At 37.0% G+C, this 16,036-nt stretch overlaps 1 protein-coding gene across 1 annotated transcript; it reads left to right on the top strand.

The window, feature by feature from the left end:
- The first annotated feature begins 3,455 nt into the window (after window positions 1-3,455).
- On the top strand, window positions 3,456-6,030 carry gpr25 (G protein-coupled receptor 25). The gene has a single exon (XM_053630087.1). The coding sequence runs from the start codon at window positions 4,031-4,033 to the stop codon at window positions 5,174-5,176; it is 1,146 nt and encodes a 381-aa protein (XP_053486062.1). The 5' UTR covers window positions 3,456-4,030; the 3' UTR covers window positions 5,177-6,030.
- Window positions 6,031-16,036: the final 10,006 nt, after the last annotated feature.

The raw sequence follows: 16,036 nt of genomic DNA, 5'->3' as shown, positions 1-16,036 counted from the left end.
GTATGGATCAAAATAAGTGTTTTGCAGTGGTGCTAGTAATTAGTAGCAATTGTAGTAGTAATAGTTGCAGTAATAGTATTTATATATTTATAAATGTTTTCAAAATACAGTTTTTAAATGATAGTTATTTATTGAAGCAAAAAAAAAAAGTTATCCAATACCAACTGGGCCTGTGTTACTAATTCCCCAAATCTATGAAACTGCATTCATAATGGAGTTCAGCTGGACTAGATGCAACCAGGACTGATTACTAACAAACCCTGTTCAATCAAATCAACATGACGTTGGTTAAAAGGTCTTACCCAGTAACACGCAATGCCAAAGTTGAAAGAAATTCCAGAAGTGATGAGGAAGAAGGTGACTGAAATACATCATTCTGAGAAGGGTTACAAAGCTATCTGAAAGGCTCTGGGACTCCAAAGAACCACAGTGAGAGCCGTTATCCCCAAATGGAAAAACTCAGCACAGTAGTGAACCTTCCCAGAAGTGGCCAAAATTCCTCCAAGAGTACAACTCTTTATTGATGCAGGCCTGTAGTTCCTTTGATGTTGTCCTTGGCTCTTTTGTGACTTCCTGGTTGAGTATCCAACATCACCATCAAAGGACCTACAGGCCTCTCCTGCATCAAAAAAGGTCACTGTTCATGACTCCACTATCAGAAAGACACTGGGCAAAAATGGCATACATTGAAAAGTGGCAAGGCAAAAACCATTGCTAACCCAGAAGAACATTAAGACTCATCTGAATTTTGCCGAAACACACCTTGATGATCCTCAAACCTTTTGGGAGAATGTTCTGTGGACTGATGAGTCGAAAGTGGAACAGTTTGGAAGACAGGGGTCTTGTTACATCTGGCGTAAACCAAACACAGAATTCCTCAAAAAGACCATCATACCTACGCTGAAGCATGGTGGAGGCAGTGTGATGGTGTGGGGATGCTTTACTGCTTCAGGGCCTGGGCAACTTACAATAATTGAGGGAAACATGAATTCTGCTCTCTACCAGAAAATCCTAAAGGAGAATGTCCGGTCTTCAGTCCATAAATTGAAACTCACACGCAACTGGATTATGCAGTAAAGAACATTGTCCAAAAGCATAGGAGCATCCAAAGCATAGGAGTAAGTCCTAGTCCTAGAAGTAAGTGAAAAACTGTGAAAAACTGATCTCTAGTGATCAGAAGCTTTTGGTTGCTTTTGGTTGGGTTTCCACATTGGTGTTGGATAACTTTTTTTTGCTTCAATAGAAAATAAATGAGTAAAAACTGTATTGTGTGTTTACTCAGGATGCCTTTGTTTTGTTGTATTTTGTTTGAAGATCTAAAACTATTTAGAATGAGATATACACATAAAAACAGAAGAAATCAGGATGAGGCAAATATTTTTTCACAGCACTGTATGGGCGGTCAATTTAACGTGTTAATTTTAGCGTGATTACTTACTGGAAGAAATGCTTTAAAACAATGAACGCATTTAACACGATCCACCCTACCCCACCCCAGACCTGTACATCATCTTACACTGCATGCCGTTGCTTAGTGACGAGCATGGTACAAGGCGACGACCAAAATCTGAAGTTCAAAATGCATCCAGATGAAAACACTGATAAGAGCAAAGTCTTTTGCACTATCTGCAATAAGGAACGTGTATACCATCTAATCAATTCTAGTCTGAAATACCACAAAAAAAAAAAAAGCATGTTTAGCAAGCTCTACAGTTAGCACAACCCCGGCTGCTACTGTACAGTCAACATGCTAACCACAATGGTCGAGAGCAGGCAACACAAAATTAGTAAGTCTACATTGGGAAAAATGAACAAATGTGATAGCTAATTGAATTAATATGGACGCCCTAAGTGGCCATGCATTATTCTTTTTTTCTTCTTCTTTTTTCCCTTTGATCTGGAATTCATTTTCTTGTGACTCACGCAAGCAGAAATAGCTCTATGTCTGTCAGTGATAGACAGCTTCCAGATTAGTGTCCAACACTTGAGAATGGGACACCCCCTAACTAAATGTGGAGCTAAAGTCAATATAATTATTAAATTTATGATGCCAACATGCATGCAACACCAGTCTCATTCACAAGGCGTGTGATAAAATGACGTGAGAAAACAGCTTTTTATTATACCGAGATTATGAGAAAATGAAGTCGACATCACGAGTAGACAACTATTATGTTATAGCTCACTACACAATTAAGTCATGAACATGAGAAAACAAGAAAGAAAAAAAATGCTTGGCTGCTTAGGGCTTCTGTAGATTGCTGTGGACTGTAGGCCTGTAATATGGTGGAAGGGGGTTGATGGAAACATTTCGAATTGAGTCCTCCGATGCGACCTAAAAGTTTGTATTATAAATTCTATGATGAATCAAATAAAATAATATATTTCTTTCTAATGCTACTTTTTGTAATGTCTATTCATTGTTTTTCTCATCTAACTCAATTATGACTTTAAATGAGCTTTTCAGGTCTTTTCATTTGTCAGCCAAAATTGATGGACGATTAATTGCAAAATTTTAATCAATTGACAGCTCTAATGTGTGTGTGTGTCTGTGTGTGTGTGTGTGTGTGTGTGTGTGTGTGTGTGTGTGTATATATATATATATATATATATATATATATATATATATATATATATATACATACACACACACACACACACACACACACACACATTATATATATATATATATGTATATATGAAATATAGAACCCTAAGTATTGTGTTATGTTGTGTATATGCTACAGAAAAAAGTATTCCTTTAAAGGCACTATGACTACAGGGAACTGTAAAAAGACAAAAACAATAGTGGTCAACCTTGATATTCTAATGATACATTGTAAATAATTCCTAAGTTTAGTAAATTAGTAAAAGGCCAAAAAGTTTTTTTTTAAGCCAAAATTTTAGTCTCAGTTTTTCACAGCTCCACACATTTCAAGAAGTTATATTAAAGAGAATCCATCAACCTGTTTTTTTGGAAGCAAAATTTCTGGATGGAAGAGCTTGTTTTGTAGGTTATAAAGTCATCCTCATTCATCAATTTACTATAACTTTAAATGTACAATACGCTTCTTAAAATATAATGTCACAATTTTAACTAATTTGAATAACAGTTGTGTCAAAATATATGTACAATGTACTTGTTCTTTTTTTTCACATTGTTTTTTAAACAATTAAAAATATGGTAAAATTACAGATAAAGAATTTATTTAGCAGTTATTGATAATTGTCATTAATTTAAGTCTAGCCATTTCTATGAAACACAGTGATAACGTGAAGATTTTTGTAATATGTAAATGTATAAATTTTAATATTAGTTTGAACAAAACAGTTTTGATCATATATTATCACTGAGTAGAATACTGTAAAATAAATCACTGAGAATACGAAATATCAAATGGAAACTCATACTGAAATCCTACTGGCCTCGCTTAGCAAGCTATCCAACTTTTTGTACAAAAGGACATGGAGGCCTATTTAATGTATTCATTTAGTATACTATATTCTATATGTGTTCAGATAACATGGTGTTTTTAAATTAGTTTAAGGATGTACATAGTTAAAAGATGCTTAAAAAAATCAGGAAACCACAGCCACAGATAAATAACAACAACAAAAATCCCATATGTTGTATATTTGTAAGCCTGCTACTGTTATCTAGTGTGCTTTTAAAGAAAACATTTTGATGGCATTTGCTGACTTCTGTTGGTTTGTGGATATGTGGTTGTAGTTTTGAATCATGGGTTTCAATTGTTGAAGATGAGCTTATAGGACTTTGTCAGACGTGTGTGGTAGGTTTGCCTAGTCATATATATTTGATTGGTTTGTTATTAGTACAATGCAATACTGAAATATAAAATGACTTTAAGTGTGCTCAATGGAATAGCTTGATGTATAGTTTGTTATGGAGAACTGCAGACCTACAAATTAGATCAAAAAGAGGACCTGCTGCTGCAGTTTGTGGTTGTGTCACATGTGCAAGTGTGTGACTAAATAGGTTTTCTTTGCTTTGCCAGCCAGACGAGCACAGATGGCAAGCAACACTGAGGTGGCATTCTTTCACACCACGATGGAAACTGTTACAGATGATCTCTACCACTATTATGACTATGAATTAAATGATACAGTGAGTCCAACATCAGTCACTGCAGTGAAGGAGCAACCTCTCGCTATGTCTCACATCTATCTCCCCATGTTGTATTTCATCATGTTCTTTGCTGGATTCACTGGGAACCTGTTTGTCATCATAGTTATTGGTAACAGGCACAAGAAGAATGCACGTCTGGTAGATACATTTGTGATGAACCTTGCTCTAGCAGACCTGGTGTTTGTCTTCACTTTGCCTTTATGGGCCATCTCAGCTGGGAAGCGTGACCATTGGCCCTTTGGGGAGCTGTTGTGCAAGATTAGCAGCTATATCATCGCCGTCAACCGGTTTTCCAACATTTTCTTTCTCACATGCATGAGCGTGGACCGCTACCTTGCCATAGTGCGCCTCATGGACTCCCACTTTCTCCGGAGCAGCAAATGTATACATCTCACCTGTGGAGTAGTATGGGGATCGTCTCTGATCCTGGGTACACCATCACTGGTGTATCGCAAGCTGAATGTTGAATATGGCTTTTGTATAGATGACTTGGAGTCCTCCTTCTTCCAAGGTATGATTCTGCTGACAGTTTTTCTGAGCTTTGTGCTGCCTGTGATGATTATCCTCCTGTCTTATGGCTCGATCATGGTCAAACTGCAGCACCACTGTGTCACTGCCGGAAATTCACGCGCTGAAGCCCGATGTCGCCACTCTCTCAAAATTGTTTTCACCATCATTATAGTCTTTCTGGTATCTTGGCTGCCCTACAATGTGTTGAGAACAATTCAAGTCATCTGCAAGATCAGTAATGGCAAGCTGGATAATGACACCTACAAGTATTTGGCCAGAGGGCTCATTATCTCCTCCTGCCTGGCCTTCCTCAACAGTTGTCTGAATCCAGTCATTTACTTGTTTCTGGATAAGCATTTCAGACGCAGCGCAGCCTCACTGTGCAAATCCTGCACTGGCAAAAGGGATATACAGCAGAGTTACATGTCCTCTAACTCAACTGCCTCAAATGGTATCTCTGAGGGCCTGGGAAGCACTGCAGCCCGTGGCCACATCTTCCCCCTCACGCAAAAGAAATGAACTCTCCTCAGCCACATCTGACCACAGGTTATAGCTTTACATGATTTCATATACTATATATACACTCTCTATATACTCAAATGTACTTTTATTATATCATTATATGAATGCATTAATAGATTAGCTATGCATGAGGATATGTTAGTGCCAGTATATTTGTGGGGTAGTCTAATAAATTTTTAACAACATTTGCTGGTTTTTCTTGTACTCCTCAAATGTGTTCCTAGAATAAAAATAATTAAAAATCCTGTTTTTATAAAATGTTATAGATTCAAAGAAGCTAACAATATGTGGCTGACTGTTCTGCTCAAGAATATGTTCCGAATGTTAGGAAACATTACGGCTTTAGATGAATCATTGCCCGGACATTTATCATTTATCAGTAATTTCAACATGTCTGTGACTGATTTTAATAAATGCAGAAATGAACATAATTGTACTATTTTCTGTTTTTCTTTTCTTTTCTTTTTATTAACATAGTCATATATATTTTTAAAAACAGATTTTTTAAACGTTTGAATTTAAAATAGTAAACATTACTCTTTTGTTCATGCTTAATGTGCACATACTTCAAAATAAAAAACATATAAACTACAGTAATTTAAGTCCATTATTATTATTTTTCCATGCTCACTGGAGAATTTTTTCCATGTAACCGAATGTTTTAGATGCTTTTTTTTTTTTGGTGCATTTCTTCTTTAAGTTCAATACATCAGTGATGTGTTTATTTGTGCTCTGGAACATTATGTATTCTGGCAATCTTAAGTAATAAATAATTAAAAATACAGTTATTATTTTATTTTTATTTATTTGTCATAATTAACATAGTAAAGACATTTCATAATTTTCAGTGATCCAGTCAGTTCTCTGTCAACATTCCTACCTTGTTCGGGTCACGGAAGCCCTTTTTAATTTTCACTTCAGTAGTGGAAAAATCTGAATGTCAAGACAAAATGACCTGATTCATTTTAGCCATTCACCTGTTAAAATCAAACAGTAATGGGATTAGAATGAACACAACAGTGTTCGTAAAATTCCATTTTCTCATGAGAAAATGAGTGGTAAACGCAACATATGAGAGGTCAATGGTTCACACTTGGCCACACAGCTTTGCAGTTCTCTTTACAAATGACTCATATAGCAGTTTTGTAAGTCAGTGGTTAAAGTATGTGCCAGTGTGAACTTTCAGCTCTAGTTTTATCTTAGACAATCATCAGTAACACTTCTGTCTATGTTCAGAGATAGTTTACTAGACTAAAATTCAGGAATATGCAGTTTCTAAAATTTTAATTGTTGGGGGTGGGGGGAAGGCGCTTTCATTATAATAAATATTTACGCTTTCTATTCCAATTGTTGCTTATTGTGTTTCTGCTATAAAATTAATTAAATGTCATATAAGGAAACATTAATTTCAGAATTAAACTATAACATTATCTGGACACATTAAATATTAGAAAAGATTAGGAAAATAAATTTATGAACAAACACTGCAATGATCTTATGATCTTATGATCTTACTACTAATGATCTTATGAAATATTTAAGTAACTTAAAACTGAAAAACAATTGATAAATTATGGATAGAGTTATATAATTACTGATGTTTATAGTATACTCTTAATTAAGTGTAAAATTATTTATTATGAGAGCAGGTTCTGAGAGTTCAATCGTTCATATAATGTGGCAGACGAGTCTTAAAATGAATCAGTACAATTTCAAAGTATAAGGTTAACAGAAAAAAATGTAGGTTGGTATTTTCATTTTTAAAGTATCACAAAACCATGCGGAAAGATCTCTGACTAGAACTGAAAAGAACATTGTATTTTTAGAATTTTATATTTTTATTTCTGTAAAGTTACTTTTTGCACAGATAATCAAATAACTATGTAGTAAATTCAAACAATGCAGTTTATTGGTGTAACAAGTCTACCATTACTATTAACAACTCAGTAAATACATTCAAGAATCAGACTAACATTGGTTGAACCAAATGTAATCCAAAACACTGTTATAAGCAGCATGGGGGGGGGGGGGGAGGTGGGTACTGTATGAATAGTAAAGCTTATCTGAGATCAACATAAAAGCACAGCTTCTCTGTAATCATGCAGGGAATGCAGACAGTTATCGTGCTATGGTGGGAAAATGAGAGTGGTTTTTCAGAAACTTTCCCATGCACATATGCCTTTTCATCTACCGTTATTCTGTCATACTCTTGGTTTGATTTTGAAACCTCCTTGAATTACACCATATAGTACCACATTTATCTGCTTTTCAAATGAAACAAGGACATGAAACAAGGACTAAAGTTGAAAAAAATAAAGTTATGGTGTTTTATGACTCCTAACATTGTCTATTTGATGCAAAGAAGATGTTCATTATTCAGGCAAATAATATAATATCAGAATACGTTAGAAAAAAATAAATGAAAATGAATCTCTGCAAATAGAGAAAATGAAGTTAAAACATGAAGGCATGTAAGGCTGGATACACTATAACCTAGATCTTTCACAGGAAGTTGAGATACATGCTAAGACTCTAAAAGTTAGACTGGCACAAATTGTAGCTTACACTTTCAAATATTATTGATGCAATAGAATATTCACTGAATCTATATTATATACTAAATATTAATGACAAACTGTCATTAAAAAGTGAAATAGATGTACAATCATATGACAAAATATGTACACCGTTGGAAATTGTTGGCTTGTTATTTATTTATTTATTTATTTATTTATTTATTTACATATTTGGACAAGCAAACAAATCCACTTAATAAACAGTGCCTATTAATAAAGGTTTACCAAATGATACATAAAATCGACATTTTGTAGTAATTTCCACAATTTAAATTAACAAAAAAACAGATCAGTCACACGGAAAATGTAAGTACACCCCTACATTAATCACACCTTCAAATCCGTAAAATTAGAATAAGGAGTTCAAGATGGGTTCCAGTGCTTAGGGAGTGCAGGTGGAGCATTATTTATACCTCTTATTTATACCTCTCTCATATCTAGTGTCTGGTGTTCCTCTTGCTATTGAGGTGTGTGGTGCCATCATGCCAAAAATTAAAGAGGCATATAAGGCATTAAAAAGAAGAAGAAATGGAGGGTTATGGAATGGCCTAATCAGTCAGTACATGCAAGAAAACCCTCAAACATACAACTGAAAGAATATTGCATGGAAGAGTGGTCCAAAATTGCAGCAATAAATAAAAAGAGGAAAATTAAAAGCGGAGGTCAACTTTAAAAAAGAGGCAACTTTAAATAAACGAAGCTAACTTTAAATAAAAAATAGCATCTTTAATAATAACAAAGGAAGATAAATAAAAAGATAATAAATAAAAAGAGTTAACTTTTAAAAAAATCAGGCAAAAAAAGGGGGAGCAACTTTAAATAAAAGCTGGCAACAAAAAAAGAGAGTGCTTTTTTGCTGGGAAAAGTAAATCTAGCTCACAAGGAGTGACTCTTAGAAACAGTTAACATGGCTGCCATTAGCTATGAGCCTAGCATGGAATCTGCAGTGAACTGCTTAATAATTACCACTATATATGCGACTGGATACATTTTTCAGGTAAATATTATTTCAGTGTTGTAAAAGCACAATGTGTGTGTGACTCAAGTATTTTCTCATTTGTAAGTCGCTTTGGATAAAAGCGTCCGCTAAATGAATAAATGTAAATGATTAAATGTAAGTGTTACTGTTCTGCCAGGTCAACTCTGAAATCGACAACAAACTCTGTTTATCAGGATGTACCGTGGCCTACAAACATGTTCCATATTTGACATTTAAATGACACTATTGGAGTGTATCTTTAGTATATCTTTAGGATATGGTATCCCACAGGCCAATGGGAGCACCAAGGTACTTGTAGCTGCCCTGTATATCTGTTAGCCTATCTTCTGGTAACTACAGCCCTTCAGTCCTAATCACCTTCCCTCTCTTTGCCACCATGTGGCCAAACTTATCCAGTCCAAATGACATCTTGATGTCCTCACTGTAGATCCTGGTGAGGTCGGTCAGTGAGCCGATGTTTCGCTATTGGCGTACAGCAGTGTCATCCATGTATAGGAGGTCATGTCATAAATCATGTCAGGTCCTGGTGCTGCCCAACTCTTCATATCTGAGACTCATTGTTCGATGCCTGCCTTTGTGATGATGACTGGTTCTTGTTCTGGAAGGTTGCTGTGGTCTGCTCTTAGATCCACCAGCCACTTGGCTTTGGTGTTGTGTGATGCCTGGGGTTGACTGTGGTTAGCCTGGACACAATTTTCATCTTCAATTCAGAGGATGCAGCTGTCATGATTGGTGGTGGTGTATCATCTGGTTCTTTAACACTGCTCTCCTTTATGGGGGTCTGCTCAGTATCTCTATGCTGCTCATGAAAATATTGGGACAACAAGGCCAATTGTTATGTGCAGGGATTAATACATGTATTAGGATGGTCAAGTGATCACTTGTTAGAGAGCTCATCTTTAAATGTGGAGTCCAGGCAGCATTCTCCAGTGTGTCTAAGTTATCTGAATATTATCTATCTGCACACCTGACACTACCACCTAATTTACCTGTATGATACATCTTTAATTTCTTGTACTCACTGTTATTAACCATTTCAAACAGAAACAAATCTTATTGTTACATCTATTGCTTTGTATTGTATATATTATTAACATTAATCCATTCCAAAACATTCACTTTATTCTTCTTTAACCATTCTTTAGTAAAAAGACTTGTGCACTTATGGTTGTCGTCTTGCTGCATGACCGACTTTCTCTTTCAGTTCACAGACAAATGTCCTGAAATGTTCCTTTAGAATTCACTGGTCTAATTCAGAATTCATTGTTCCATTAATGATGGCAAGCCGTCCTGGCCTGGATGCAGCAAAACAGGCCCAAACCATCAGGTTTCACAGATGGGATCAAGTCATTATGCTGGAATGCAGTGTTTTCCTTTCTTTAAACAGGACACTCATTCATCCAAAAAAGAGTTTTCCAACAGCCTTCTGGCTTATCCACATGATCTTTAGCAAACTGCAGATGGGCAGCCATGTTCTTTTTGTAGAGCAGTGGCTTTTTCTCCTTGTAACCCATGCACACCATTGTTGTTCAGTGTTCTCCTGATGTTCCTCATGAACATTAATATTAGCGAATGTGAGAGAGGCCTTTAGTTGCTTAGAAGTTACCCTGGGTTCTTTTGTGACTTCGTGGACTATTGCACATGTTTCTTCTTTAGTGATCTTTGTTGCTTGACCACTTCTGAGGAGGGTAATACTGGTCTTTCCTTCATTTGGGGTGGGGGTGAAGCAAGGCTGGAAGCTGCGGAGTGCACAGGAGATACAGTGTTACCCAAAGAACAAACCATGAGGAGGCCTTAGCGTCGATACCACACATGTAGACGAAACAAGCTGAAGATGAGTGACTGGAGAACTGGGGTTTTTAAGTGCTGCAGGCTGATGAGATGATGAGGAGCAGGTGCGTTCTCTGATTCAAGCAGGCAGGGGAGAAAAGTGGAGAACCATGCCCAGGGACACACACTAGCACACACTAACAGGAAGTGAGGGAAAACACAAGGAAGTGGAAAAAACATGAGCCTTGGCCAAGACCACAACACTTTAATTCTTAACAATTAATGCAAACAGGTTTTGAAAAGATAAATAAACAAAACAAAATATTAACCTAAATAAAATGCATTTGAACACATAAAGTAAATGAAAATAAATAAATTAAAAAGACCCATAAATGTCAATCCAGTTGCACCAAAAGGCCTCTGTCTCTGTGTGTGTACCAGTAAGTCTTTAACTTAAAATTGATTGTGTTGATAATTATGACATGACTGTTTTTGTTTTTTAAGGAAGCAGAAGACTGAGAGTATGAAATGTATTGTGTTCAGCTGAACAGCATATTATTAAATCCTGGTTTTATCACATCTAAGCATCTAATAGTCGTGTATAAATGTATAGCCGTGTATTAAATCCACTCTTCATAATAAAATAAACAAAACGGCACTGTAAACAACTACTGGTGTAAATTAAACTTTCTTTTACTCTTAAATGTTTTTTTATTTATTTCAAAGCACTACAGTGTGTTTTTTTTTTAACTAAAGGTTAAAGCTGCATGTGTGTGTAAACTGTTCCCCCTGCAGACGATGATGAGGTTTACACAGAGGTGATGTACACACTCTCCTCTCAGCAGTTCTCAGAGGAAACACAGCTCCTTTCAACTTCCTCTGAATGATGGACACTGAACGGCTTCTCTTCTGTCACACACGTCAGGGTGTACGAGGGTATGGATTGCAAAACTGAGGGAACGGATTGCAAAACCGAGGGTTCGGATTACACATGGCTGTATTTTTTTTTCTTACCTGACACTAGGGGGCTCCGTACAAAACTGAGGGTACAGTTTACAAAACTGAGGGTACGGATTACAAAACTGAGGGTATGGATTACAAAACTGAGGGTACGGATTACAAATCTGAGGGTATGGATTACAAATCTGAGGGTACGGATTACAAAACCGAGGGTACGGATTACAAAACCGAGGGTACGGATTACAAATCTGAGGGTACGGATTGCAAAACCGAGGGAACGGATTGCAAAACCGAGGGTATGGATTACACATGGCTGTATTTTTTTTTCTTACCTGACACTAGGGGGCTCCATACAAAACTGAGGGTACAGTTTACAAAACTGAGGGTACGGATTACAAAACTAAGGGTACGGATTACAAATCTGAGGGTACGGATTACAAAACTAAGGGTACGGATTACAAAACTAAGGGTACGGATTACAAATCTGAGGGTACGGATTACAAAACTGAGGGTACGGATTACAAATGTGAGGGTACGGATTACAAAACCGAGGGTACGGATTACAAATGTGAGGGTACGGATTGCAAAACCGAGAGCACGGATTACAAAACTGAGGGTATGGATTACACATGGCTGTATTTTTTACCTGATACTAAGGGGGCTCTGTATTATTGACAATATGATAGTGGGAAAATTAAGAATGTGGGGTGTCTTACAGCCGGTCAAAAGGAGATATTACCCGAGAACAGAGGTAACAGACGGGACAAGATATGTGAAGGTGAGATTTCCCAAAGAAGTCCCAAAGATTTCCCAAAGTCTCATCCCTGCCGCATAGCACAAAATTTGACACAGCGAAGAGCACACAGTATGGCCGGGTAATACACAATAGGCAAGTGAAGACTTGTGCTGATTGTGTATGAACGTCAGACACATGAATTTTATAAGGACATTTTTACATTTATTTTTACTTTTTATAGAATACAGTGCACGCATACACAAAATAAAAAAAAAAACGGGAGGAAAAGGAAGTAAGGTATTGTTAGATTTCCATGTATCTCAGGAATCTCAGATTATGCCTTTCAGATCTTCCGTCATACCTTCCAGCCTGTTCTACAAGTACTTCTATTAACTTTTAGTTCTGTGCTTAGAAAGTGTGGTTCTCCTCAGAGCGCTTCAGATCGATCTGCGGAGCCTAAATGCTAAACACTAACACATGCATGCTCAAATAGACATCCGAGTTTATTCACGCAAACCAAGAGGATTTATACACATTGATAACAGCAGTTTCTACTGGTGCAGGGGCCAGACAGATAGACAAAACAAAACACACAGCACACTATGAAAATAAGTCTTTTCAAGAGACAGAAAATATGCCAGCTATAAGAAAGGATGGCAGTTGATCAGCTTATTTAACGAGCTAATTAAATATATACATTCATCATAGGTATTTAATAGCACAGAGACACACAAACAGAAACTACAACCCAGTATTCCCCGTATCCAAGGTGCCTTAATACATTTCAAAATATGAGAGTACATGATATAAGAGAATTTCCTTTCAGGTATGAACTAAAAAATATGTTGGAAAGCAGAACTGGGGAAAACATGGCAAAAATAATAGCATCTGAAGACAAACTAAAACAAATGGAGGCGGAAAAGTGCAGTGGATTTATACTGAGAAGCAAAGTGAAGTATGCGGTGGAGGGGGAGAGAAATACGAAATTCTTTCAATCTTGAGAAAAGCAGACAAAAAGCAGACGTAATAAAATAAGCGCTAAACCAAAAAGGCCAAATAGGAAGAGAGAAAAAAAGGGTGTTGAAAACAGTAAAAGAATTTTATACGGATATGTTTACAAGCAGAGGGGTAAATTGGATAGATGAAAGTTTCTTATTGAGACAAATTAAAACAAAAGTAACGGAAGAGAATAAGGAAATATGTGATGAAGAAATAAGGGAAGAGGAAATAGATAAAGCCATAAGTCAACTAAAAATAGGGAAAAGTGCTGGAACAGATGGACTAGCTATTGAATTTTTGTAAAATAAAATTCAAAGAACATGTGGTACCAGTTATGAAACGACTATACGATGATGATTTTTAACAAGAAAGAACTAAATGAAACAATAAAACAGGGATGAACTAATATATAAGAAAAAAGGAACCACACGAGATCTTAAAAACCTTAGACCAATTACAATGCTAAACACGGACTTTAAAACTTTAGCAAAGGTTTTATCAAACAGACTCAAAAAAGTACTACCCAAAACCATAGCTACCACACAGGTGAATGCAGTAGAAGGGAAGGACATTGCAGATACCGTATGCACTGTGAGAGATATGGTAATATAGGCTTTATGAATGAAAAGGGAAAAAGGGGGTTCCTAATAAACCCTGATCTGGAAAAGGCCTTAGATAGGGTCGAATATACATTTATGCATAACATTAAAAAAATTGGTTTTGAGAAGAGCTTTAGAAGATGGATAAGAATTTTTTTATTCTGAGATCCTAACGTGTTAAATGTGATAGTTTTTAACAGTGTTTTAAACCCATTAGATTGATTAGTCAAGGATGCCTATTGTCAGCTCTGCTGTACACTTTAGCTGCAGGACCACTGGATCTAGCTATGAAAACGGATAGTGAGATTAAAGGGATAACAACTGTGTGAGAAGCGAACCAGTATATCAATATGCAGATGACACCACATTACTGTTGGAAGATGTGAAGAGTGTTGAAAGGGTAATGGTGGTACTAAATACATACTGTAATGGGTCAGGAGCAAAGATACATTTTGAGAAAAGTACATGTATGTGTCGTGGAAATAAGACAACATTCGCAGACTCGTCCTCGGAAGGTAAAAAGGTTTATTACAGAAAGATGGTTAATACAGGATAGAATAAAGCAGGATAGACTAATGAGAGCGCTCCCAAGCCCTTATACTAAACCACTACTATATATGTGAAACGCAGAGCATGACACACTTCTGTGAACCAATAAGAAGCAGTTTGAGGAAGTTCAAACAGGTTTTGTCTCAGGATCTCAGAAGATGTGCAGACGAACCTTGAACAGAAGAACATGTTCGTGTCTCTGTAAGCAGATCAACATTCTGTGCTGATCTCAGTGACATGACATGGACTTCTGAGGCGTTATGCTCAGATGAACATGAACAAGAACAAACTTATTACAAAGTGAAAATAAGCAATTTCCCTCACATTTCCCCCATTTTATCATTACAACATATGATAACTAAAATTAACAGAGAAATTACTATGCTGTGAGTACATCTGAACTTCAGAATCCTTTCACGGTTCAAGTGAATTCATCATAATACAGACATAATGAAGGTGTTAAGGCTGTTTTTGCAGATATAAAGTATCCTGTCATCAAGCAAGCTTATTTTAGAGTGAAATGAGAGTCGTCATGGTCAAATTTACACATGGGCATATTTACAATAGACGTGAAATGGATGTCAATGGGTCGTCATTGTCAGTGTCGCTGGGAGGATCTAGTTCCCAGTGAGGTTTAAGATACAGCTCTGGTTGGTCTTTGTAAGGGTCATAGTCACTTTTTGTGGACTTTTTAATTAGCATCAGTATTTGGTCTTAATGACCGAAGGAAACACAGCAAGCAGGAAATTACACATGGAGCCATGATTAAGACAAGTAGAATGACGGTGACTATAGGAACACAAATGGTCAGTATCCACGACCTCCAGCCCCCGAAAAAAGAGTTCAACCAATCAAACCCTGTCTCGCTAGTCTGCAACCCTCTGCAGACTAGCGAGACGGGGTTTGATTGGTTGAACTCTTTTTTTGCAGACCGCATGTGTTCAATGATAGAATAACCATCATGTGTCTGCATGATGAGGGGACGTGTGACATGCGGGAGCACTGTTGGCAATGATTCTTATGACCATAGGTGATAGAGAACAGTTTACAAAGGTGGCCAATATCTTGGCATAACTGATAATTGTCATCCAATCTGCAGCAATAGTCTACTGAAGAACTTTGTGGGCTGACGTGGAACCTATAGAAATCACGTCGCCTTAGGCACTTAGTCCCGTCACCACGATCAGCTACATACCAAATTTGGGTAAAAGTGTGTGCGTCATGCACTCTTTCTACTGCAACGATGTGATTGGCGTGGTTGATCAATAAGTCTTCCACACAATAAACTTCAATATCACACTTTGGTTTATCTTTCCAGATTAAGGGTCTACCCCCGGACCCCCAGTGTTGTCGGGAACGGTCCCAGTGATTTGTGAGTTTATTTCTGTGACGGGGCTTACTAACAGATACCACCTATACCAGGAGAAGGGTGCAGGATTAGGAATAGGTTTGTGTGAGTGGATGTGCAGGTTGATATCTAATGATTTGTGTCTAGTCTGCAACAGTAGTCTGTGGTCAGGGAGCTTTGGAGCGTAAGAGGTGCGGTAGCAAAGTCACGTCGTCTAACCTCCGTCCAAGTCACGTGGCTATATAATACGCACTAATGAAGTTCAGTCCTCCTAAGAGTACAGTTTCCGTGTCATCAACATTTTCTCCAAAAACTACATG

The sequence above is a fragment of the Ictalurus furcatus genome, chromosome 7 (genome assembly GCF_023375685.1).
Source record: "Ictalurus furcatus strain D&B chromosome 7, Billie_1.0, whole genome shotgun sequence".
NCBI lineage: Eukaryota > Metazoa > Chordata > Actinopteri > Siluriformes > Ictaluridae > Ictalurus > Ictalurus furcatus.
The sequence above is the reverse complement of the archived record's forward strand: the minus strand, read 5'-3'. Positions and strand labels throughout refer to the sequence as shown.